Source organism: Alligator sinensis, unplaced genomic scaffold (genome assembly GCF_000455745.1).
Source record: "Alligator sinensis unplaced genomic scaffold, ASM45574v1 scaffold111_1, whole genome shotgun sequence".
In the NCBI taxonomy this organism is placed as follows: Eukaryota; Metazoa; Chordata; order Crocodylia; family Alligatoridae; genus Alligator; species Alligator sinensis.
The window spans coordinates 2,754,878-2,780,777 of NW_005841875.1; the positions used below are offsets into that span (position 1 = coordinate 2,754,878).

Consider the following 25,900-nt stretch of genomic DNA (forward strand, 5'->3'; position numbering starts at 1 on the left):
TAGGCACCTCATTCTAGGACAGCAAGGTCTCAAGAAGAGGAAACTCTCTAATGCTAATCAGGTCAGTGGCTTAGGTGCTCCTTTCTTTTTTATTTCACTCCTGCTGATCTTTCTTGGGTCCCTGCTCAGAAGGATTCTCAGGATCCTTGTTGAAGGCATCTTATTCTCTCTGCATTGTGTACAGGGTCTGACTAAGGATTCCCCAAGGTGTTAGGCATTATGGGTGCATCCAGACAAGCAGAAATGTGTGCTTCCTTGGGGACACCTTGTGCCACTGCTACTTGTCCCTGGGGAACACCCGTGCCATGTGCACTCTGGCACGTGGCAGGTTACCCTGGGTGGGGTAGGGGAAGCTGAGGCCAGCAACTGTGCTGGCTCCATATGTGCCAGCTTTACCTGGCCCGTATGTGCTGGTCCCATATGTGCCAGCTTTACCTGGGGCCCTGGGGGCCTCCGGCACCTACAGCCACGGTGCTTCTGTGGCAGGGAGCTTGGTCGGCAGCCGGAGCATGGGTCCGGCCAGCCAAGCTCCAGTTTTGGATGGCGTGCACTGCCACCACATGCACCATCCCACTTTTTTTTGGTGGGGGCTTTTTTCACCCCAGGATCTCCCAGGGTCAAAAAGCCCCTGTGCCACAAAGTAGTAGTTCAAGGAACGCCTGCTTGTGCAGTGTGGCTCCACAGACAGGTCCATGCTCAGCTGGATGTGCCCTGACACCTAAATACCCTGAGGTTTTAGCTCTAAGAGCTTGATCCTATTTAAGAGCTCCATTTTTGCCATCCCTCATCTGTTAACATTAGCAAAGCTTCGTGTAAGGGTGGGCAGGTTGCATCCACCCGCATAGAGTTCCTTGCGGGCTCATTGCTTAAATGTATTGTGGTTTCACTCACAGACCCACCATCTAGCTCTGTGCCACACAAACCTGCATCAGTTGAAAATGTCCTCCAACTAGTATTGCTTATGCATATCCACTTTACACCTGCCAATTGTACGAAGCAGCAGCTTTAAATTATCCTTGCCATTTCTAAGACCATGTATTAGACATTAGAGACCTCATTCGCTGGTCTGCTGGGTAGTTGCCAAAGATTTCACTGCATTTGTCTGAAATGCTAGTTAAAGAAACTGAAATGATATTAAATGTATATATTGCCTTTTAACTTTCCCTCACCATAATTTTTCTTGCATCTTGTGTTTTAGTGCTTTGGCTCGCAACCGGGGCACCTACCTGGGCCTTGAAAATAATTCAGGGTTTCTCTGTCAAGCACTGAAATACAGAACCGTGCCAAACAGCACTTGGCAATTTATTTGCAAGGGAGGGCACTAGGCCAATCTTTCCTCAGCAATCATGCACTGCAGTAGAGGTGGCATCTCCCTTTCTAACGTAATTTACAGCATTAACGCGCTCGATTCTAGCTGTCGGTGCAGCTTTTAGATTTAACCGTTGCTTGGCCAATTGATCCTTGCCCTTCAACAGTCGTTCCCCCCCCAACCCCCTCAGTAGCCTTCTTCATTTTGAGCCACCTTCCTCCCAATGTAACACAGGGACATTTCACTCCTTCCGAGGAAACACCAGAGTTGAAGCCATAGCCGATCAAGTTTGCACTCCGCTTTCCCCTGCAGGAGTCAGACATACAATGGGATGATGACAGCAAATAGCATCTGTTTATACTGCCCTGGTCCTTGTGGGAGCTGGGATCTCTCATGGTTTACACGAGCTGCTCCCGAGGTGGAGGCAGAGGGTCGTGCTTGTGGGATGAAAACGCGCCCTCCCTTTTCACCCTGCTGAGGAGGCGCCCGCTGTTACCAAGCGCGTCTCCGCCGCGGACAGCCTCTGCCTGAAGGACCCCGCGGCTCCTGCACTCCCCCGCCCCCAATGTTTACCTTTCGAAAACCCTCCCCCTCACCCCCTATTTCCTCGCAGAAGTGCAGCTTGCCGCACTTCCCTGCCCCGAGCGCTCAGGCGATCTGCGCGGGCAGCCCCGGCGCTCTGTGAGGTAGCGCTCGTTGGGGTCCTTCCTTCCCGCCCCACCCCCATAAAAGCCGCCGCTGCCGCCGCAGTCGGGCCTGAGGAGAAGGCGTCGCCCGGTCGTAGCCGCACGGTGAGGCCCGGCCCGGCCCGGGAAGGGGACGGGGGAGGCCTGGTCTGCTTCCCCCGCCGCTGCGGAGCGAGCCGGTGGGGGTGGGGCCTGGTCCCCGCCCGCGGCTCTGCTTAGTCACCCCGGTCCGCGGGCTGCTCCTTTTGCCCGGCCCCGGCGGCCGCGGAAGCGCAGCCCTGGTCTGAAGGGACGGACAGGCTCAGCCCCCGGGTCGTTCAAGGGGGGACCGTGCAGCCCTGTCGAGAGGCCGCGGGGACCTCTCCGGCCTCCGACCCCCCCGGCTCCTCGCGTCCCGCGTGGCCCGTCGCACCCGGCCGAGCCGTGGGCGTGAGCGCGTGGGGGAGGGGAGGGGAGCCTTTCCCGGGCGCGCGCGGGTCCGCGGGCAGGGAAAACCTCGCTCGACGCGCTCCGGCTCGCACCGAGGACTAGTGCATTTGGGGCGAAAACCGCGCTGGGTTATGAGCATCTCGCTCTCTTTCCCGAGCAAACGCAGGGCTTGGGGCGCCGGTAGGTGGGAAACGCAGGGATGAAATAGCCGTGGTGCATTGGGGATGGGCTGCGGTGTTTTTAAGTCCCACACCTGTCTGTCTATCTTTGAGGCAAAACAAAACCTCTGTTAGATAATCGAGGTAAAACAACTGGCTTAAATTTCCTTGATCTGGAGTTTAAGTGGCCGCCTGCGCAATACAAACCGAGCCTAAACCTATCACAGTCCAAAAACAAACCAACGGAAAAACCCTCATAAAATTGGGGATGAGCCTCGATTGCAAGTTGTCTTGGCTGTTCGAAGTCTTATTTTACCTAGCGGTTGGGAAGGTAGACTTGTACTTGAGCAAACTCAGCTTCTCACTGCAGGATTGGACCTCTTGGTGGTAAGAAGTTAAAATTTTAAATTCAATGTTTGCCTCTTTTTTTTTTTTTTTACTGGGGATGACACAGCAATGTGTTGCTACAACGTTGGGCCCAACTTTAATGAGTTTGTTAGTCTCTTCTAAGTTTCTCTCTCTAAGATGTGGTAATACTTGCATTTGGAGGTAGAGTGTTTTATCAACATGAAGCAACTCTGCCAAGTAAACTTGAAGAGGTTACTTTCTTCCTTTCAAACATGAAGATCTATGGCTACCGTCTGCTGCTGAGCAACCTGCATTGGCTGGGCTCCATTGGCCTGCGTTTGTTGCAGTGCCGTGATGAGCTACAGCAAGCGCTCGCTGTCAAGCAGATGGAAGTGAGACGAAAGTCATAGAGCTGGTCAGCTGCTCTGACTGCAGTAATTTTGAATCCGTGAGGTCCTAAGCCCCTCAAGAGTTTGTGTATTTTTGTTTTGTTTGTTTTATTTTGTGCATGTATTTCAAGCAGGCATCAGTTGAGTAATATCTATGAGTGATCTCTGTTTACCCTGAAAGCCTTTTCCCAAACAATTCTTAAATGGGTTTGCAGACTATTTGAGGATGCGTAGCTTAAGGGTTGCTTTTCAGTTGCCTGCTCAAGGATCTCTTAACATATTTTGACAGTGTTCTGCAAAACAAAACATATAAAGGCCAAAAATGGCTTCATACTGATTTATTTTACTTTATTTTTTTTGCAAGGAAATGTATTGGATGAATGCATTACTAAAACAAATCTAACTTGTATAAAAGCCAATTATTTTAGACTAATCCCATTGTGTGCACTCTAATGCGAAGGGCTAAAGAATCGGCAAACGAGATGTATACAACCTTACAACAAACATCTTAGTTGTAACTAATTAAAGCTGATTCTTGCCAAAATAAGCAGTTTGATTTCAAGAACGTGTTTTGAAGCAATTCTAGACTTCATGGGCTATAAGGGACTCTTGCGCTAAACTAATCACATGCGTGGTACTCAAAGCCTTATCCAGTAACATCTACATCATGCTTGTAACTTTTTTATAGGAGCTTAACCAGTAAGTTATTTAAACATTATTGGTTGCAGCATGGATTTGAGAACATACTGTCTTCTAAATTTTGTTATAATAGACTCCTTTTACAGGAGCCTTTTCTTACAGGTAAATGCATTAAGAAGCAATTGTGTTGTCAGGTGCTGAAAGTAGGGGTGCACTGATAGAGGTTTTTGGGGCTGATACAGATAGCTAATTTTTGAGGAGGCATATTAGCTGATACAGATCTGATTTCCGATACAGCTGCATCCAGCTGGTAAGACTTATAGTGGAAGGGAAGCAGTGGGGGGCAGACCCAGGTGCCCCATGATGAGGGAGGGAGTGGGGCTGGGGCAAGGGCTGCCCAGCTGGGGCAGGACAGAGCTGTGGTTTGTCTGGGGAGTGCAGAGGTCTGTCTGGTGCTCTCCTGGGAGCTCCCGCTGCTTGTCCGGCGGGGCATACAGGGTGGTGGAGTAGGTGTGTGCCTCTGGATCTCCATGGGGTGAGCGGGGCTGGGGCCAAGCTTTGGGGTAGGTGGCTCTGAGAGTGGGGCTATGGGGGGACTATGGTGAATTTTGGGGTGGCTGCAGCCCCCCCCATAGCCCCTACTTCCAGTGTTGCCACTGCCACTTGCCCCGATCCAGGGGCACATGCCTCCTCCTCCCCGCCACACCCCCCGGATGAGCTGTGGCTGTGCACTGCTTGCCTCAGCCCCACTCCCTCCCTCCCTCACTGCAGGGGAGCCTTGATCTGTGTGCCCCCCGTGCGCGGTCCCTTCTCTTTCACCACACCAGATTTACTAGCTGGACACTGCTTTTCAAGCTGCGGGGCTATCCTCCTTGCTGCCTACATGCTGTGTTGTGACTGCACATGCACGGGCCACTTATCAGCCATATCAGGCCAATTTCTGATGCAGCCAATCTTCTTTATATTGGTGCTTATCTGATATCAGACTGATGGATCAGTGCACCTCTAGCTGAAAGTTCTCTTGAGTATACCATGGGCAAGCTTTCACAAAAATACAATGCCAAGCATACTTCACTTCAAAGGGGGCTTGGCCAAGAAACCAGGACTTCAAGAGTGCTTCTAGATCTAATTTAATCTGAAGAGCCCATGACTTGCATGGAGGAGGTGCCTTAATTTTAAGGCCGCTTTTAATCATGTTGTTAATGTTGGAAGTATTTGGAAGGTTTGCTGTATCACTTAAAACCCTAATTTGGAACTAGTGGCCACATCCAAATGAGTGTGGCTGTACACTATGTGGCACAGCAGATGCATCTGCAGCTCTACCTATCATACATTCAGGTGTTTTCTGTGTGGCAAGGTAGCAGTGTGAGGGGATTTTTGACCCTGGGAGATTTAGTTTTGGGCATACTGCCCAAAACTGGAGACTGGCTGGCTGGAGCCATGCTCGGGCTGCTGACCAGACTCCTGAGTGGTAGGATCTGTGCTGCTGGAGCCCCCAGGACCCCAGGTAAGGCTGCTGGGGCCATCCCAGTGTTGGCTTCAGCCTCCCCTACCAAACCTGGGGTAATTTGTGGCGTGCCAGAGGGTGTGTGACACTGGCGTTCCCTGGGGACAACAAACCAGTGGCACAAGCTGTCTGCATTCTTGTGGATGTGGCCAGTGAGGGATACTGTACCACTAACATGGATCACAGTAATGATGTAAGCTCTTATTTTTAGAAGAAAGTGTTATGTAGCTAAAAAAAAAAATTAGGTAATTCCTACCTGCTTAGAGAAATACAAGAATAGCCTTTTTCTTACTGTATGTTGTTAGTTGCTTTGCTCTAGGAAAAGCCAATTAGATTTGTTGATCCCAATGATAAAGTAGTTTTGGTGTACTGAGGTATCTTGGCAACATTTGTCTTGAGTAAGAGGCAGCATGCCAATCCTTTTTTATTATTCATAACTTTGGAACAGTTTGTATCAAACTAAGTTGTCTGCAAATGCTTACTTGAAAATAATTCTTGCTCTTGTTGTAGATGCCTTCAATTAAACTTCAGAGTTCAGATGGAGAGATTTTTGAAGTTGATGTTGAAATTGCAAAGCAATCTGTAACTATCAAGACTATGTTGGAAGGTAAGAGTATGAAGACTTGAGCTAGTATCTTTCCTCAAGAAGCGAGGGAATCCCTTCTAAAATCGGGAATCTTTATCTAATCTGAAGGGGGGGAATAGATGATTTGACATGCTGAAGCATTTATTGTTCCACATAATGCACTTCTGGTGCATGCTCTCCTTCCTATCGAATCGTTCACTTCAATACACTTTTGGTAGTGATGGCTTAAGAACATAGTCCAGTCTCTGTAAGGCTAGGGACAGACATGCACAGAAATTGGTTTTAAGTGATCAGAAACTGGTTTAAACCTGTAACAGAATGGATGCTCAGTGCACATAAACCAGTTTGAGATAAACCTGGTTGAATGTAGTATATCAGACTTGCCTGGTTTGGCTCAAACTGGTTTATGTCATAGACTCCTTGCTGGTTTAAGATAAACCAGACACCCACAGCATCCTGGCATGCTCTCTGGACTGGGTGGGGCTCTCTGCTCCACAGCATGGTTGGCCCCTCCCCTCTGCTCCTTGGCTGGAGTTCCAAAGACTGGGCTGCTTTCAGCTGCCCCTCCCATTCCCTGCTAAGCAGGAATTCCCCTCTCTCCTCTGCCTAGCTGAGGAGGTGTTTGTTTATTGCAGGGGTGGGCAAAATGCGGCCCACGGGCCGGATGTGGCCCACCAGGCCATTGTATCCGGCCCGTGGGGCCCCTAAAAAATTTAGAAAAGTATTGTAAAAGCTCTGTTATCTGGCATCCCCCAGGAATGGGGAATGCCGGATAACAAAATATGCTGGTTAAATGAGCGGCCCTGGTGGCCACTTCTCCCGCCCCTCCCATGGCATTGCTGTCCCTCCTGCGGGCCTTGCAGGACAGGGAGACGGGCCCTGCACAGTTCGGTGCAGCCTGTCATGCCCCTGGGCTGTGGGGGCTCGGCAGTGCAGGCTGCTTTGCCCCTGGCCGTGGGGGCTTGGAGAAACTAGAAGTGCTGCGGTGAGCACTTCTGGTTTCACTTTATCTTACAAGCCGGCATGCCGGTTAGTAAAACATGCCAGCTTGTAAGGTGCCGGATAGCGCAGCTTTTGCTGTAATATTTATGTGCCCCTGGCTGCCTGTCGTGTGGCCCTCGATGCCTTGCCAAAACTCAGTAAGCGGCCCTCTGCGTAAAATAATTGCCTGCCCCTGGTGTATTGGCTAGTAGACCACATGCTGGCTACAGTCCCTACTGAACCAACAAGTAGTTGGTAATGTCCCTCTGTTTTCTTAATTGGGAGATGAGCACTGTTATCAATTCCCTGCTGGGCTAATCTCAGCTGCCAGAGCCTGGCCATGCCTCCCTCGGCTTCATGCTGTGGAAGCCAAAGGAGGGATGCTCTAGTGCCCCCCCTGGCGTCTAGTCTGAGACACTGCAGGCATGTGCCTACATTTTTGGGATGTCTGTTCAGTTACAAAACAGATTTAGCCTAACCAGGTTAGACTAACCTTTAAAGATTGAATTAATTCAGGCTCAGGCTTTTTGAATGTCTGTCCTTTGCTGAAAGGACCTGTGTGGCTTCTTGTTTTGAAACTGATGTCCCATGTAGGCTACTGTTAAGTCATTTCAGGTGACATGAAGTTTGTGTAACCTACTAGTGTACCAAACCACTGAATACATATAATTTGGATCTGAACTTCCTTGTGTAGTTGGTAAGTAACACTAATTGTGTGTTCAATAGCTGCATCTTATTTACAGTCCCAATCTCTTTGAACTATTTTTTTCTGAGTTTGAGTGATGGCTACTAAGGTATCATGGTGTTGAAAGTCAAGAACCGAAAGTAGGACTTGTATTCAAACAGAATTAAAGGTGTGGGTTTTTTTGTGTTTTTTGATTTGGAGTAACCTGGGTTTCAGCACACTAACCTCTTTTCTGTAGAATCGCCACTGTTGGTATTTGATAATAGAATACGAGTGATCTATGCAAGTGTTCTAAAGATATGGCTAGTGTAAAAGGGCTTCCTAGAGTAACATTTATTATAGATTCCCGTTTGGCATCAAAACTTGAAATTAGTAGGCCATTGTAATGTTTGGTAAACTGTTTAAAGTCAGCTTGTCAGTTCTACTTGATGTAATAAGCAATGCCTCTGAAAGGGAACTCAGCTCAAGGCTGTCATGTTGATCAGGGTCTGTCTATAAAGAATGGTAACTATAACGCTCATCTTTAGGGTGACCAGTAAAGTCTCTTAAGATGCTGTTCTGGTTGTCTGCACAACTTTTGGATATACCTTCAGAGGAACAGTTTAAAAATTGAGTGTGTTAGGGAGAGGGGGGACAAACCTTTTATTCAGATGCCTAGGAGTATGAAGAACAGGCAGTGATAGCTGTTTTGATGCCCGTGAGCTAAGGGAAAGAAGCCAGTTTTCTTGTAACTCTTTGGGTATAGACTTGCTGTAGTTAATGCAGCTCTTACAGAGTAAGTAGGGTTAGATTATTTGTGCTATTGATCTGGATGAGCTGAAAACAAGAGCAATGTTGGTTTTGATAGAGAGGGAGATCTTTGTAATATAGTACTTGGGGTCTAAAGTCTGTTTGCTGTGATTGGGAGGCATTCAGAAAACAGTACATATCCAAGGTGCCAGGTGCCTTGGCTGTTGTTGCCAATTAGTAGGGGTATGAAAGAAAACTGCCTTTTACCACAAAAATGTGGATAGAATACAAAGGGGGACCTTAGTGATGCCATCAGTTAAGTCCTAAGTTACTTTCACTATTGGGAAAGAGCTCTTGGGAAGAAGTCCTGTCATTGAACTTTCTGGTGTTGTGTAATTTAACACTGTCCTGATGGGGAGCTTACTGAGAGTGCAAGCCTTTTTTCCATCTGCCTTCAGCTTGACTCAGTTTGTTTAATATATTCAACTGAGCAGTAGCTGATGCTGCAAAGATCAAAAATTGGACAGACCAGATGGCCTGTTCCAGTACAGATCTCCTGTAGATTCTGTAACATGAGGTGAGATGTTATCACAAACTGAAAAAATGAGAACTGAAGCAAAGATAGTGTCATGCTTTGTAAGCAGTTAAACAAACCACTTCAGGAGTTCAGAATTAAGCATTTTACTCTCTTGCACAAACTGCAAATAAAAGGACTTCCAGAAAACCAATAGATGGTCTGTGTATAAAACAAGCTATGCCTAATCCTTCCAGTATAGATTCTAGTTCTGTTTATTTTCAGCGTGTTCTGGGGAAGTGTTGGTGCTGTTGCCTCTCCCTCCCCCTTTCTCTGGCTGGAAAAATACAACAATCTCCAAAAGCCACATCTCTCTCACTAAGCACTAAACTGACTGCATAAATAAAGGCAAAATGTTCTGTTCAACAAAAGTTGGCATACTCTAGATCCAGTTTTGGCAGAAACTAACACAGCTTGGTCCTTGCCCAGAGGTGGCAGTTGGCAGAGACAGCCACTAGATGATGCGTTCTCTCAAACCTGCTTGGCAGGCCGGATTAAGTATCTTTACAGGCTAGATCCAGACTGTGGGGTGTAGGTTACCAACCTCTGTTCTAGATCCTTAATTGTATGCTGCTTTTGTGCTCTTGCACTCTGTAATACAAAAGGTGCTTGTTATGATATGGTATGCATAACTGATGGGGGAATATAATCACAAAGTGTAAATATGCACTTTTATGGACAGTCAGTAGACTAAAATTTTTGGCAAATCCTTACAGAAAAATCTCCCCCTGTGTAAGGTGTGCAGTGGTATCTAGGGTTACTTGAAAATTGAAAGTGCTTAAACTTGTGTAAGGTGCTTTGTAGTGTGTGAGGTGTAACACATGCAGCCATTGAATTCCCTGTCCCCAGATACCTGGTACTGCAGATTTCATTTATTTTCAATATACAGATAGTTCCCATAAGGACTAGGAAGAGAAACTGCAAGATTTTAAAAGGTGAGTGAGGGACTGATGTATGGTTTTTCAGTGCAAAGTACCTTAAGATTATCCAGGAGGCATTGCAGAGCTCTCGTGTGAAAAATGAAGGTGTTGTCCTTGCTAGTTGGTAACTCTACATCTAATTGAGGCTTTTGAATTCCTTATCACCTCCTCTGTCAACTCTTGACAGCAACTAGCAACTCTTTTCTTGCACTGTACTACATTAAAAGTATATTTGAACCTCCTACGAATTGGTGAAATGCTCAGTACCTCTTTAGATAAGATAACATAGCAGTTGTGCCGTGTTACTGCAAATCAAAAATACCATAGTAGTCTAATCAGCGGGACAGCTACTTTAATATGGTACTAACCCTCTGGATTAAAATCTAATTTGAACCGTCTTGTGCTTTCAGTACCTCTTCTGTATCATGATATTAGTATCTTTTAGCTTGAATCTGACCCCTCAATAGAACAGAAACATATCCAGGTCTCTTGCATGTACCCACAAGACTTTAATGGTTATTGGTGTTGCATTTCATAAGCACTTGTATTAACTTGATTTGAAGAATTAGTCACTATCCCACAGTATGAACTAATATGGTTGTTGTGCCTCGATACAGAATGTTTCTTTAAGCGAAATACCCAGCATCTCTATAACTGCTCCTGCAGAGAGGACAAAACGTTGTCTATACTTAACACAGGAGCTTTGTTTTCATACAATGGTAAAGCTGAAGAGAAATCTGTATTGGAACATTTTATGGTAAGCTTGGGGCCTGAACTTCCATAGTAGCTAAAATATATAAATTAGTGTCTTCCTTTCTCAAATTTCTAGCATAGTTAGGAATAAAATAGTTCCACTGCTTAAAATACTGAAATAGTGAAATTGATTCTAATAAGTAACTGATAAGCTAATAAATATTTGAAGAAGCAAATACATCAGCACTTCATTTGGACAGATGAAACTTTATTAGCTGCATGATTTGATGAACCTCCTGCAGTCAGTGTAGCTTGAAAGGAATGCAGCACTAGTATTGCAAAAATATTCTTTAAAATTCATGTTTTTGTAGCAGGTAAGCTGGACGCAAACAAATGACTTAATGACACTTTGTATTAGAGTAAATAAATCTGTCTGTGTAGTGATGAGGTGATGCAGGTATAACAATTTCAGGAAAAAGTTACTGTTGAATACTGCCAATTGCTCAGTCTTCTTTCCATTCTTAGATTTGGGAATGGATGATGAAGGAGACGATGACCCAGTTCCTCTTCCAAATGTTAATGCAGCTATATTAAAAAAGGTAAGATGGTACTGGCAGTAGTAGCCTTGCCAAAAAAAAAAATGCCAGAGTTAAAAACACATCATTGAAAGTTTCACACATCCATAATCCTTTGTAGGGTGCGTCTAGGAGCATGCAAACTGTGTGTGGTTAGAGCAGGCTCTGCAAACCTGTAGTTCCAGACATCAGACTGATTTGCCTGCCCAAAAGCATACATTTCAAGCACTGAATGAAGGATTGTGATGCTAGCAGCAGTGGCAGTCATGCGTACCCAGTATACTATGTAGGAGCCATGCTTGTCACTGCCCCCCTCCCCTCTCACTTGCATACTGTTGGTGTCCTAGGAATCTTTGTTAATTATGGTCACTGTGTGGTGTCCTGAGCATGCAGTTTGGCACAGCAAATCCAAATGAAAGCTGGTACATTAACTGACTGAAGTTGGTTCTTTTCCTGTTCCGCCAAGAAGAGACTGTGGATAAGCTTTCCCTAGAGAACCAGTTTACATTGTTTTGGGAGACTGAACTGGTTAAGGACCATCTTACCACCATGGGTAGGAATTGGTATTCAAAACACTCCTGGAATCAATCAGGCTCTGGCACCAAGTTAGGCAAACTTCACAGCGAACTGTATTTGCTCCTTTTTGTAGTGCACAGGCGACATTTTGCTAACCAAAACAGACTAAAAGTTCAACATCCCTTGATAAATATCAAAGCTTCTATTAGCTGATCACCCATGTTTTTTCTGCCACAAAAGTGGTAACTAGTTTGACTGTTTAGAGTAGTAGTATCCACTGAAAGTGCTGTCTGCTAATAAGAATTGCCCATATTCCTTGTTTCACAAGTGGATGAAACTATTTTTGGAGGAGTATGCAGAATCTCAGGCTGTAATATAATTGTACAGCATGTATGAGTCTGCTGTCTTCCTAACATTTTTCTGGAGATATTGTCTAAAAATATGCTCCTGTGCTTCTGGTGTTGCATGAAACTTGCAGAACCAAAGAATTTATTACCAACTTTAATTTATTACTATCTCTTTAAGAATTTAAAAAAGCTGTGAAAGTCCCGAGTCTTATGTTTTTGAGTTGAGACTCTTCTCTTACCACAAGGCAGTAGCACTGAGGTAGCCTGCTGGTCCACCATTTTGTGCATTTTTTTTTTTTCCCTTCAGCTTAGACTCTGTTAATGTAGTCTGAATTCAAACTGGGGCCAAAGGAAGATTTGCTTGAGAGAGCTTAATATTAACCTTAATCTCTTGACATTTTAATCAGGTGATCCAGTGGTGCACCCACCACAAAGATGATCCTCCTCCTCCTGAGGATGATGAGAACAAAGAGAAAAGAACAGATGATATCCCTGTGTGGGACCAAGAATTCCTGAAGGTAGACCAAGGAACACTCTTTGAACTTATCCTGGTAAGTTGACTGGTGGTAGTTGCCCTCTTATTTTCAGCACTATAGTCTCTCCAGACTTTTGAACTGGTGTAGAAGCAGTAGAAATTTAGTCCAGCTTTCCCAGCTTAGAGTGAAACTATTCAAAATTAGACGTGTGTAGAGATACTTCGGGCAGTGTGAGAAACATGAAGGATTAATGCTACGCACTTGAGGGCATAGGCACAGATGGGAGTTAAGCTTCGATTTTTTCCTCCCCTCCCCCTCCCAGTGTAGAAATTGGGCTCCTCTTCCACTAAAGTGGAAGGGTTAGCAGGGAAAATTTTGAAATTAGTATTGCATGTTTTGTTCTGTTTAGCAACCTGAACACGCTTCTAAATTTTAAAATGTAAATGGCATTGCAGAACTTCACAGCCTAGTTCCCCAATTCCAGTGACCCATACGAAGTGTGAACTGTGTGCAGACAACTTTATTGCATGAACAGATGTGTTGGCTCTATTAAGACCGTGGATGTCTGTGGATTTTCAAGAACAATGTTTCTTCACTTCTTTTTCTAAGCAAACTCTTGATTTTAAATTAGTTTAACTTTGCAGTTATGAGCATATTGGAACACTTTAGACTTTGTAACTGAATCCAAAGAAAGAAGGGTTTTCAAAATGAAGATGGGGCTAGAATTGGTTTTAGATATTACAGTGGGACTGTGAATTGCAAACAAATCTTGGCAGGCGTATACATCCGTGAAGGCAGAATAATGATGTAAAGACTTCAAATCTCCACTTTTCTTGCAGGCTGCAAACTATTTGGACATCAAAGGCTTGCTTGACGTCACATGCAAGACTGTTGCAAACATGATTAAAGGGAAAACTCCAGAAGAAATTCGTAAGACATTCAATATCAAGAATGACTTCACTGAGGAGGAAGAGGCACAGGTATTCCATAGTTCCAGCTAAATCAAACTTTGGCCTGTTTATATGCTGAAACAACTCTTCCCTATGTTTATGTTAATGTAGCCAGGTTGTTGGATACAAGGATTCTTGGTCTAGGTTTATTTTAATATGTAATGCCGTCTTGGTGGGATAGGTGATCCAACAAACTTCCACAAGTTGATGTAGTGCAGCATGTTGACTGTTTGCAGTTAACCACAGCACTTTTAAAGGATAGTGACACAGTTCACTACAACTAAGCCAAAACAATAGGACAGCCTATCCTGCTGTGCCTTGACATGATGTTCTGACTAATATCGTGGTCTTAAGCTGCTTATTTTAAAGCCGAGCATATTGTTGGAAGCTGCTGCTAAGCCTGAGATGCTCAGAATTTCCTAGTAAGAACTTCCAGAAACAAAAGTAAAATAAAAGATGGCCCACTTCAAAATAAGACTATTAAATGACCATATAAATCCAGAATAATAATATACTTTAGGAGTTGTTAAACAACTGAATGCAAAGACAGTTTCTACATACTTCACCTCTTCCTAAATTCTGTACAGAGATGCACAGTTTGACCTAAATGATGTAGGATTGCTTAGTGAATGATTGGATAGGAGTGTGTATGTGCAATAAACTTGATCTGCATTGGTGAATGTAAAGGTCTACTTTAAAAGTTAGCAAGCTTCTAATGTAAGTAAAAAATGGAGTCTTTTTTTGATCATGCTTCCTTGTTAAAGTGGAGTAATTGGGATATTTCGGGGAATATTGTTGGCACAAGTAGATAAAGGTTGTTGCGGTGTGTCCTCTTAAACCTTCATTTTCTTACAGGTACGCAAAGAGAACCAGTGGTGTGAAGAGAAGTGAAGTTTTGTGCCCGACACTCTTAACACTGTAAGGATTGTTCCAAATACTAGTTGCACTGCTCTGTTCATAATTGTTAATATTAAGACAAATGCAGCAGTAAACGAAGTCACGTTAGCAGGATATTGTTCCTTTGCATGTGTAGTGGTTTTTGAGTACCAATTTAAACCCTGAGTTTTTACCAGTGTAATCGGATGTCTTTTATGTTACTATGAATAAAACTGAACTAAGTGTGGGTTCTGTATGGAAAGTAGCATTCCGGGCTATCACCTTTCATTTACCATTAATTGTTTGTGCCCAGCTACAGTGTTATATTATTGCTTATTTGACATCTGACATCCTTCAGCTCCACCATTGTAAATAAAACCACAGCAAAAATTTCTGAAATAGCTAACTTTTTCATTTTAATTCCTGGGATATTAATGGCTTTAAAGAATTAAAGGGTTTCTTGAGGAAGCAGTCTGAGTGAAAAGGTGCTGCGTTTCTTCCCAAACAGTTAAGTATGAAGAATGGTGATGCTTTACATGGTTCTTGTTTTGCGTTATAAAATCTTTTTTTAAGTGAGGACTTTCTAGTCAAGTTATCTTTGCCTATTAAAGATGATACAAATGTGGGTTTGGCAAATGTGACTGGAACTGGACAAGCCAGTGACAATTGGAACACTTCAACCATGTCTTGGGAGACCTCTCTGTAGCTGATAGATGTAAGCTGTACTGCATAGCTTTTTTAAAAGCTTTTAATAGTGTAAAAGCTAAATCCCAGTTTGACCAAAAACCATGACTGACTACCAAAGCAAATGTAATTGATCAGTGTGTGCATTAGTGGCTGGCTTTAGGTAATCCTAAGTATGCCAGGGGCTAGCTCTTGAAACAGTTTTGTGTCCACAACAAATCTTTATCCTTTGGAGTACACAAGGCTCCAGCTTTTAGAGACTTGTCATAATTGCATGCAAAACACAAGCTAGTGCAGTAGCTAGCTTGACGACTTTGGACAACGCCACTACAACTAGTTAAATATTAACTAGTTTTCTGATTTATTATTTTTGTTTTTTCTTAGTTTTTTACACTTCCCTTATAGGGAGTTAGGGGATGGTAGTGTTAAACATTTAAAGTGTGTTCTTGGCTTGTATTGCATTCCATCTTCTGTATAAACCCTAGAATAGAATAAACTTTAATAAACATACTTATCTCCCCTTTAAATAATGTTGCACTTCTGAATGTTAAAGGGTTTGTTTTGTTTTTTAAATTTCTATATTAGAAACTGCTTGATGGCCTTAAGGACACCCTGGTTGTAACTAACATGTCTTGCCAAATGGTAGAAAAATTCTTGTAAATATTCTTGTTGCTGTGCAGATCTTCATTTACATCAGTTCTAACAACTTTGAACTTTGAGGGTTAACTGGTTTGCATTACAGTTTCTCCAGTTACAGCCTACACAACCTAATAATAATCCAGGCAAATGGGTAAGCCTTAGGGTGGTTAACAAAAAAAAAAAAAAAAAATATGGAGTTGTAACTCTACCAGTCAAGCACACTTCTTCGATTTGTTCCTCTGGAGTAGATTTCCCCAACTGGCCTTTAACTGGATACTACTTCTTGTTCTGTTCAAAAAACCCCTTGGTATTGGTAAGAAGAGCAGTAGAGTACCCTAATCCTAGGATAGAAGAGGCCCCACTTGCCTCCAAGAAATTAATGTTAACCACTTCCACAAGAAATCTGACCCTTTCTAGGTCACATTCTCTCCTGTCTACTATGCTTGGTGGAATGAGTCCATCCTGTTTGAGGGCGAAATATTCAAGCCATTGATTGTTTGCCATTAAAAAGTGAGGGTGAATATAAGGATTGAGGAACATGTCTTCACTTTCAATTCTTTATCCTGTAGTGTAGCTAGTAACAAAGGATGAACTTGTCCCAAGAGGTTTATATATGCTGGTTAGGCCACCTCTCTTACAGTGGATATATCCTAGAGCTGTCCAAGTCTGGGTTATTAATCAGTAGTTTTCTTTAACCTGAAACTTCTTCATAACAAGTAACCCTACTTCTGCTTCTCTCATCACTGTTAACAGGTGCTAGACTAGCTAGTCTAGGGTCTGGTATGCATTCTGCTTGCCTCTGCTGCATCACAAAGTGAGCAGTGGATAGCAGCATTTAACCTGTGGGAAAAGGGAGGGGTTGGGCACTGGGAGGGAGCAGAGATGCATTTATCATTTTGCAGCGGCTGAGTGTAAAGCACCTTTATTCTCTGTGCAGTGAGAACTGTTGATCTGCAATGAATGGTGTTCAGAATACTTCTGGGTCGTCATGTGCATTGGGGCAGCAGAAAGGAAAATCTCTTCTTGTTTCTAGCCATACAAAATACAAGTCAAAGAGAAATTCTCTTGCTTTTACAGTATGGCCCCTTCTCATGCGTGCCAGTGTTCTATTTCATGTGACCATAACATTTTGTGCTGATCAGGTAACAATAACAAAATCTGTCTCAATGTTTGCATCTGCTATTGAAACTAGAGACTTGTACCATTCTGCCGTTGCTTCGGCTATGAAGGGTGCTGTCCTTGTGACTTAGTATGGTCACAGAGAACTTCTAGCAGTAAAATGTTGGAGAGTAGCTGGGCAATTCTGTTGGATCTTAAAACCTTCCCATAGATAAAGCCTGATAATGGGAAATTCACCAATGTACCTATACAGCTACTGGTGCACACTAAATCAGAAAAAGGCACTTGATGCCTTGCAAAAGAAAATCTGGGCAACTACAACGGTAGAATAAACCTGGCTAGCTTTCGCCTGTAGATGGTACTTGTTGTTTCTTGCTTCTACAGGTCTATTCCTCAGTATATCGGAGCAGACTGACTGGCTTCCTCCCACAGCGAGTCTCTCGTACCTTGGCTAAGCACTAATAAACAGTCTGAATCCTGTGCTCTTTCAAAACTCCCAAGAGTTTACACAACGGCACTTGGGAGCTCAAGTTGTGGCTTCTTGTGCAGTTCCATCAGTTTGCAAACCAGCCTGAGGCAGCCTTCCAAAATGCACACTTACCTGAGAGCCACTAGTCTGTACTTCCTTCATTTCTATGTTTCCAGTTTTATGTTCAGATAGTGTATCTCCACTCTTGACTTGAGGATAAGTGTCCCTTCTGTGGTCTTTAACTTTTGTACAGATTGCATCCAGTAGTTACCCTTGGCTTTGATGCTCTCTTTATAGGGAGCACCTTCTAGATATAGGTTTGGAGAAGTGGGTGGCTTAGGAAATTTATTACAAGACTCAAACCTGCATTTAGAGTCTGCATAAGCCAGTCCAAGGGATTGAGAGGTTAAAGCATTATAGTAGCAGTTGGGTGGTTGTGCTTTTAGCAGACCTGTTACTTCATAAATTACAGCAGCACAGACAGCTGCAATAGGCATTTTACAATCAAGGCAAAAAGCATACAAAGAAACTGCTTTGCCTGACCTGCTCTCATGCTCTAAAGCAGGCTGGAATAATTCTTGCATTGCTGTAGTTGTGCCCTCTCTGGCTGGGTATTATACCTTGGCATAATCAGGAATGAGTATAGCTAGTTTTTTTGCTGAGGCAGTGTGAAAAGATGAGGGCTATCAAACCAATGTACGTAGAAACAGATGATTGTTTCAGCTGCTGCTATCCTCCCTGTTAGCTTCCTCATAGGAGACTACATGCAATTATTCTAAAAATGCCTTTTTCCACATGAATAGTGGAAAAAACTCCAATCCTCTTAATGTTTTTGAGAGAAGAATTTGACGAGAGATCATTTTATAGGATTATAATCTCCAGTGGCTCATCCTGAATGGCCATCCTGGCAGATTATTTTATTTATAAAGCTATAAACATATTTTGAACATGAAAGCCAAAAAATACAAACTCAAAAATAAAAAAAAAAAATACAACAAATGATGGATAAGTTGTTGGACAAATGAAAGTACAGCTGCAAAACATTTATCCCTGCTACATACATAGTGGTTTTACTTGTTTTAATGAAGTGGTATTGCCATGACTTTTACATTCAAACAGGTTTCAGGATATTGAATGTATAATTAAATGGAGTGAACTTGCTGTTTAAGAACTAAAAATATTGCTGCAGTAAAAACTTAAGGGCAAAGTTCTATTTTAAAAAGAAAAAACAGAAAGTAAGTAACACTTTATGTATCGGTTCTAAAGACATACTTTTTTGGTATTTTCTCTTTTGGTTTCTGTTTGTGTAATAACACCTATAGGATGTTAAAATGTGTATTTATACATATGTTGGTGTACAAAAGGCCCCTGAAGGTCTTTCGCTTCTCGGTTTAAAAAAAAAAAAAAAATCAAATGATGCTCTCAGTTAAATCAGTATAAACAGGAGTTGGCAATAAAGGCAGAAGACTACTTTCATGCTGCCGTAGCTTGAGAGTCTAGAAGCACTGGGGTCTGGAGAAGTAATAACTAAGAGCAGGGCAAATTTTATGTTCTGCATCAAACCAGAACAAGACTATGTGATCTAAGCCCTTCTAATAGTAGTGTACATCAGTCAGTGAATGGGTATAACTGGCCCTGGTTCCATGGGTGTGCAAATGCCTCACTTGGAGGAAAAGCTATGCCTGGAAAATAGGTGTGTTTAAGCCAAGGACCCACTTGGCAAATTCTACAACAGACTGAACAAATAAAAAGCAATTGAGAACAGAAGTTGGGATATAAAACAGCCCTTTTTCCACTTTATCCCTCTGCCATGGCAGACGCTCCAAGTGCTTCTGGGCCAGAGTTGGGCTTAAATTAAATTAAACAGATGCAACTCCCAGTGACCTCTACATGCAGTGGTAGCTGTTCCAGTTTACTCCAGTGGCCAAACTTTGGACTAATGGTACTTGTGCTGCTGCAGGACTCTTTCCCCCATAACATCCACAGGTTAGCTATATCTGCTTTTGCTTTTGGGCACTTCCTGTGAGAGGTTTGAAGTTGCATTTGTTTTATACAACCACAGAACATAAGTTGTTACACTGTGTGGTTTTTTTGTTTTTGTGTTTTTGTTTTTTTTTACTTGCTTGTACTAGCTTACACAACTGTTGTCACAGTAGTAATGTAGCTTGACCTTCTCCAGCACTTGATGTCAAACAGGAAAGATACTTTCACCTTACACTGGGGAAACCTGACTGAGTTCAGAGTCAACTAGAGAGCTGGGGATAAACCTTTCCTAGTCCCTTGCTTTAACCACTATACTGTGCTGTCTCCTGAACTGCCTGGCAATCATTGCTAGCAAACCGAATATTGATCAAATGCTGCAGAATTAATCCTTCTGACTGGGATTAGCACAGGTGTTTAAAGTATGTTTGGCTTTCAATGCAGATTATGCTAATGGTCTGATGGTTACATAAACTCTTTCAAATGTGTGCATGCTTCTGGGATTATGGTCTGTACACAACAAAAGGAATACAGCAGTAGCTTTACATCTTCTAGCAAAAGTTTGCATGGATAATTCCTGACCATCCCTCCCCCCATCATTTTACAGCAGGGGTGCTCAGCCTCTGGCCTGTGTGCCAGATCTGGTCTTGAGGGTTTCTGAAGGGGGGGAAAAGTTGACAGCAAGGGCGCGGTGTCAGTTTCTACTACTGAAATCCTAAGCCCTGTGCAGTGGGTTGGAGCTGGGCCACATCCCTCCCCTCCCTCTGTCCATCTGGGTTGGGATCAGGCCACCTCTGCCCCCTGCCAGTCTGAGCCATGCCTTCTTCCCTCTCTCTACTTGGCCAGGTTTGGGACTGGGCCATGACCCCCTCCCCTCTTCCTCCACAGCATTGGACTGCACTCCCTCTTTCTCCCTCTCTCTTCACCCAGCCATGGAGGAACTGGGCATTGCTCATCTGGCCCACTGGATGGAAAGATTGAGCACCATTGTTCTAAAGGAACTTCAGGTGAAAGGGACTAAAATGGGGAAAATCCCAATAACTGCTGCTCTACACAACACACCATTGTAACTTTCAGCCTTCGATACAGAAAGCTATTGAAAACAAGTTTGCAATGTAAGAACAGTAGATTTTTGTGGTGGTGCCTTATGAAAAAGATACAAAAATATTTTGTAGTTAAAAAGGTCCTTTTTAAATTTCTTGCAATACTGTAATAATATTAATACTTCATTAATTTGTATAGTCTTTTCTAGAAAAAATAGATGCCTTAATGTGTTGTTGCTCCTCTCCTCATCAGTCTAGGATGTTTTCAAAATAGGAGGCTTGATTTTGATCTCAATGAGCACAGTGTAGGCCTAGAGGAACTCCAAGGAATGCATTTATATTGCTATAGCAGGGTTGCTATGGTTTTTTTTTTCCATTTGTCAAGCTTAAAATTATAAATAAAATAGCAGAAAACCTTAGATGTTCTTGAGAATGTATTGACACTTGACAGTTGGGAAGGTGAGTAGACATTAGAAATTTTTAATAAAATGTACAGTGCATGCTAAAAGCTGTGCACCAGCTCATCAAACCTGCTTTTGGGGTTTGCTTTTAGACTGGATAAGGTGAAGAGTGGTGTCTAAGATGCAGAGCAGTGGCTGCTGGAGAATATAGGAGATCCAGGCCCTGCATCAGTGAGACTGCTGCCACTCTTTATGTCCCCCTACCTGCTAGGAGGGAGAGGCAAATGAAGTGTGGAGCTAAGTTTCATGAGCATGAAGAGCATTGTTGAATGAAGCATATGTCTACTTTCTAGCCCCACCTCTTGCTTGTGACAAACACATGGGTGCCTTGTGAATCGCCTCTCAATGCAAATGTCATGCTGTGTGTCTGACTTGGTATCTGTGCATGCACTTGCACTGGTATTTTAATGTCCTCATGCACCCTGCTGCATATTTTGATTAACAATAGCAGGGCTTTCGTTGCAAAGAGGTGGCATGTTTGAGTGTTTTCAAGCTCTATTTTAGAAACTTTGTTTATAATGAACAACCTGGGCAGCAATGAGAAAGCTACACTTGACTGATGCACTGCTATAGTATTTCAGAACAAAAGAACACCCCACAGTTGGATCTTGAAGCGGCCAGTTCAAGCTTCCTGGACTACCTGGTGCATCCTCTCTCGCCCTTCATCTACCATTCCACATGCTAATGGAACTTGACATGCTGGCACCGACAGCTGTTACCTGTAAACAACGATTCCTGTTCTCAGACAAAAAGTTTAACAATAATATTCACTTCATTCTTTTAAATAATCCACCTTTTCTTATAAGCCAATTGTATTAAAACCTAGCTTCGCTACATTTAATCTCAGAAAGGTGGACTTTAAGGAAAAAAAATGCTCCTGTTCCAGCTTTTCCAGCTGCCTGATATGATAGCTACAAGAGATTTGTGACTGACTACAATTCAAAGCAGTTTGGGCAGCATGAAAAGGAAACCAGTGCTTAAGGTAAATAGCACATACCATCTACTGCAGCAAGCTAGGGAATTAGATTTTGCTTTCTGCTACATTAGTAGATGATGCAGTAAAAATGAAGCTCAGGGTGGGGAGAAAAGGTTCATTTGCTGATTGGTGCTTTTAATCTTGGTGAGTATTCCTACCTTTTTACTGAGCGAAACACTGAACATTGCAGCATCCTTGATTATTTGGAGGCATGGGATACTGTTGTCCCTTGACTTTGAAAAGGCAGTCTAATGGCATGATGAATTGTTTGGATGGGCCTCCAGTCTATTTCAATGGGCAGCAAAACCATGTGGTGAAAGCAAAGTGCCCAATGCATTAGTAAGTGTTTAACTTGGAGCGTGATACTATGTTCCTGTTGAGGCCAGGCTGTACTCTGAGGATTCACTGGATGCTACTGACGTATGAGGCATAGATGAGCACCTTGAGGTCAGTCTGGGTGAGGGGGTAGCAGTTTTGATGTGAACAGAGATAGGGAAGGGGTTGGTTTGTTCTCTCTGGGTGAAATCAGCAGGGGTAGTAGCAAGCTTGTCTGAAGTAAAAGCAGAAGATATGCACTGGAGGGCATCCAGAGGAGAGGGAGGGGAGTCTATAGCACTTCCATCGGAAGAAACTGGGCTGGCACAGCGTCCTTCTCCTTGTAGGTACCGAATGCACTTCTTTTTCCTCCTAAGAACAGTGAAGAGAGTTATCTGTAAATAAAGGGTGAATTTATAGTGTCATATTTACAAGTGAAAACATTGCAGTATTCAGAGCAAACTGAGGGCACACAGGTGAAATTTGTGCTTAATGACAGAATACCAGATTTAAAGTCCAGTTTAGTCCATCTTGCATCCAACAGCCTTTCTTTTCTTCCAGGCCTGTTACTACTATTGCTCTCTGCTTTCTGTTTTTCTGCCACGTATGCAGGCAGTCAAACTCAAGGTATTTGGCTGACCAATTGGATGTACTACGGCATTGGGGACCCGCAGCTTGCTCACAATTTCTCTGGTGTAAATTCAAAGGATTGTCAAATAAGAGTATAAACAAGCTGAAGAGAATGAGTGATAAGCCTCTGGATTCACTCCAGTGAAAGCAGGAGCCAAATTCAGGTTAGATTAGGCTAGTCTAGTGGAGGCTGACAAGTCGCTCTTTATTTACATTCCAATTCCAGTTCTTCCCACTAGGTGGCAGCAGAACAATATCATTAAACCGGATGTAAGGCTAACAGGTAAAAAAAAAAAGCCCAAAAGACCAACAATCAGAAGTCATTCCTTTTTTTGTTTTCTTGCCACTAAAAAAAAAAAAAAAAAAAGATATTTTAGGTTTTTTATGTAAGTCAGTAATTTTTAACCTTTGATGTACATTAACTGATGGTGTGAATTTAAAGTGAATCAATGAGACTATATTTAAGCCCCAGTGTGGAAATTGTCATGCCAGAGGATTGACAGAGCATGTAGAAGAGGCTGAAGTACCCAATGCCGCCTTCATCTCAGTCTTCACAGGCAAGCTGCAGCTGGCAGCACAGTTTTGGGAGGAGGTGAGCAGTCAACAGTGGGGAAAGAACAGGTTAGGGACTATTTAGAAAAGCTGAACATATACATATGGGGCTGGATGGGATGTACCCAAGGGTGCTGAGAGTTGGCTGATGAGATTGCAGAGCCGTTAGCCATCATCTTTGAAAACTCATGGCAATCAGGAGAGGTCCCAGATGATTGGAAAAAGGCAAACATAGTGCCCATATTTAAGAAAGGGAAAAGGAGGCTCCAGGAAACTACAGATCTGTCAGCCTCACCTCAGTCCCTGGAAAAGTCATGGAGCAGATCCTCAAGGAATACATTTCTGAGCACTTGGAGAAAGTGATTAGGAACAGTCGGTATGGATTCACCAAAGGCTCAAGTCATGCCTGGCCAACCTGATTGCCTTCTATGATGAGGTGACTGGCTCTGTGGATGTGGGAAGACCACAGTGGGTATAATACACCAGTTTTTAGCAATGCTTTTGATATGGTCTCCCACAACATTCTCACAGGCAAGCCAAGTACAAGCTGGATGAATGGACTAAGGTGGATAGAAAACTGGCTGGAGCATTGGGCTCAAGAGAATAGTAATCAAGGGCTTGATGTCTAGTTGGCAGCCAGTATCAAGTGGAATGTCCCAGGGGTCAGTCCTGGGGCCAGTTTTGTTCAATGTCTTCATCGATGACCTGGAAGATGGCATAGAGTGCACCCTTAGCAAGCTTGCAGATGACACCAAGCTGGGGGGAGTAGTAGATATGCCGGAGAGTAGGGCTAGGATTCAGTGACCTAGGCAAATCAGGATTGTGCCAAAAGGAATCTCATGACGTTTAACAAGGACAAGTGCAAAGTCCTACACTTAGGTTGGAAGAATCCCATGCACCGGTACAGGCTGGGGACTGGCTGGCTGGGCAGCAGCTCTGCAGAAAAGGACCTGGGGGTTATAGTGGACAACAAACAATATGAGCCCAGTGTGCCCTTGTTGCAAAGAAAGGTAATGGCATACAGGCTGCATCAGTAGGTGTGTTGCTAGCAGGTCCAGGGAAGTGATTATTCCGCTTTATTCAGCACTGGTGAGGCCTCATCTGGAGTACTGTGTTTAGTTTCCCCCACTATTGAAAGGAGGTGGAGAGGGTCGAGTAGAGGACAACAAAAATGGTGAGGAGGCTGGGGGACATGACTTCTGCTCTCTGTACTAAATAAGCCCAGTTCCCTCAGGAGACTCAAAGGGGATTTAATAGCAGCCTTTAACTACCAGAAGGATGGCTTGAAAGAGGATGGAGCTAGACTATCCTCAGTGGTGGCAAGTGACAGAACAAGGAGCAATGGTCTCAAGTTGCAGCAAAGGAAATTTAGGTTGGGTATTAGGAAGAATTTTCTCACTAGGAGGGTAGTAAAACACAGGAGGAGGTTATCCAGAGAGGTTTTGGAATCTCCATCCTTAGAGGTTTTTAAGACCCGACTAGACAGCTTGTCTGGGATGATCTAGTTGGGGGGTGGTCCTGCCTCGAGTAGGGGTTTGGACTAGATGATCTCCTGAGGTCCCTTCCAACCCTTGTTTTGTACGATTCAGATTTTAAAGCCATTTTAATTGTGAGGGAGATTGTCTACACAGGGACTTAATGTGATTGTTTAATTGAGTCTGCTGGAGCATGGCAATTGCCATGCTTGAGCAATCTCCTACATCTTGTGTATCGGTGTCCCTGTGCTTAAAAATGGCAGGGGTGCTTGAGCTAAAGCTTGTTGAATGAGCTTTAGTTCAAGCACCCCTGTTGCCATTTTTAAGCATAGAGACACTGATACAGATGTGGCAGCTGCTGGAGCCACTCTAATTAAAGTACCACCCCACCACCCTTGGAGCATGTGTAAAAGTGCCCCTTATGTAGACAAGCCACAACTGCAGCTCAAAAACAGTCAGTATTTTGGGCATACGTGCATCAAGAAAATAAATGCCCAATATTTAATGCTGAAATGTAATGCTACTTCATAGTTACCCTCTTTTTATAAGTGGCCAAATAATCCTATTGTGCAGAAGGGGTGTCTACTTGCTGTCTGAGTTGTATGCTGTACTTTGACTTGATGTAAATGGAAGGTAACCCCACATGCTCAATGGGAACTACACCAGCTTCTGTCAGATAGATATGAATTTAAGGCATATCTAGGGTGTTGCCCATATTTAGGGTTAGTTGTAACTTGACTATTCGTGTCAGCTACAAGGCTAGCCGCACTAGTACAAACTGAGGATAATCAGGGAAAGCTGCAATTTAGACTTCTATCCCTACTTCTGTATGAATGTGGACATTTCAGTTTGGCATGGGTTCCTTTGCCTGCTTTTCTAAGTCCTTTTGGAGTCTTGTGGGTTGTTTCATGCCACTGGTAGTTGCACTTGGAGTGGTGAGGAAAGCAAGTGCTCTCTATATATGTATGCTTTCTGCAGTCTCTTGGCAACAGTCTAATATGCGTTGCCAAGTGTACCCCAGATTTACATGGGGTACACTTAAGTAAATATAAATGAGAATTTCCATTGTGTGCAAGTTTGGCACCAGTTACTTCTGAGACTATCTGGCAGCAAGCACAAGAGATGCATGAACATGAACTCTTCTGTATGTGCATCTTGAAGGGTGGCACAGTGTACCAGGGAGA

At 43.5% G+C, this 25,900-nt stretch overlaps 2 protein-coding genes across 7 annotated transcripts in view; one reads left to right on the top strand and one right to left on the bottom strand.

Moving 5' to 3' along the window:
• The first annotated feature begins 1,950 nt into the window (after positions 1-1,950).
• On the top strand, positions 1,951-14,844 carry SKP1 (S-phase kinase associated protein 1). Of its 2 annotated transcripts, none has more exons than XM_006017211.2 (6): positions 1,951-2,100; positions 5,976-6,072; positions 11,159-11,232; positions 12,479-12,622; positions 13,387-13,527; positions 14,353-14,844. In XM_006017211.2, exons 2-6 carry the CDS (start codon positions 5,976-5,978, stop codon positions 14,386-14,388), a joined length of 492 nt encoding a protein of 163 aa, XP_006017273.1. In that variant the 5' UTR covers positions 1,951-2,100; the 3' UTR covers positions 14,389-14,844. The 2 variants fall into 2 exon arrangements, with proteins under 2 accessions (XP_006017273.1, XP_025051844.1); XM_025196059.1 differs by lacking the exon at positions 1,951-2,100 and adding an exon at positions 2,163-2,969.
• A 3,304-nt stretch (positions 14,845-18,148) lies between these two features.
• The window catches only part of TCF7 (transcription factor 7), a 104,655-nt gene continuing 96,903 nt past the window's right edge, over positions 18,149-25,900 (bottom strand). For 2 of the 5 annotated variants that reach the window (XM_025196061.1, XM_025196060.1), the window contains one exon: positions 18,149-22,431. In XM_025196061.1, the coding sequence (XP_025051846.1) occupies positions 22,110-22,431 (322 nt within the window). In that variant the 3' untranslated portion in view covers positions 18,149-22,109. Of the gene's footprint in view, positions 22,455-25,900 lie in introns of all 5 variants that reach the window. The other 3 variants (XM_014527869.2, XM_025196063.1, XM_025196064.1) reach the window with 2 other exon arrangements.

Bases quoted from the DNA above. Each gene is read 5' to 3' on its own strand.
- SKP1 (XM_006017211.2), top strand. From the start codon at position 5,976: ATGCCTTCAATTAAACTTCAGAGTTCAGATGGAGAGATTTTTGAAGTT. The intron at 12,623-13,386 runs GTAAGTTGACTG...CTTTTCTTGCAG, and splicing joins CACTCTTTGAACTTATCCTG to GCTGCAAACTATTTGGACAT. The intron at 13,528-14,352 runs GTATTCCATAGT...ATTTTCTTACAG, and splicing joins CTGAGGAGGAAGAGGCACAG to GTACGCAAAGAGAACCAGTG.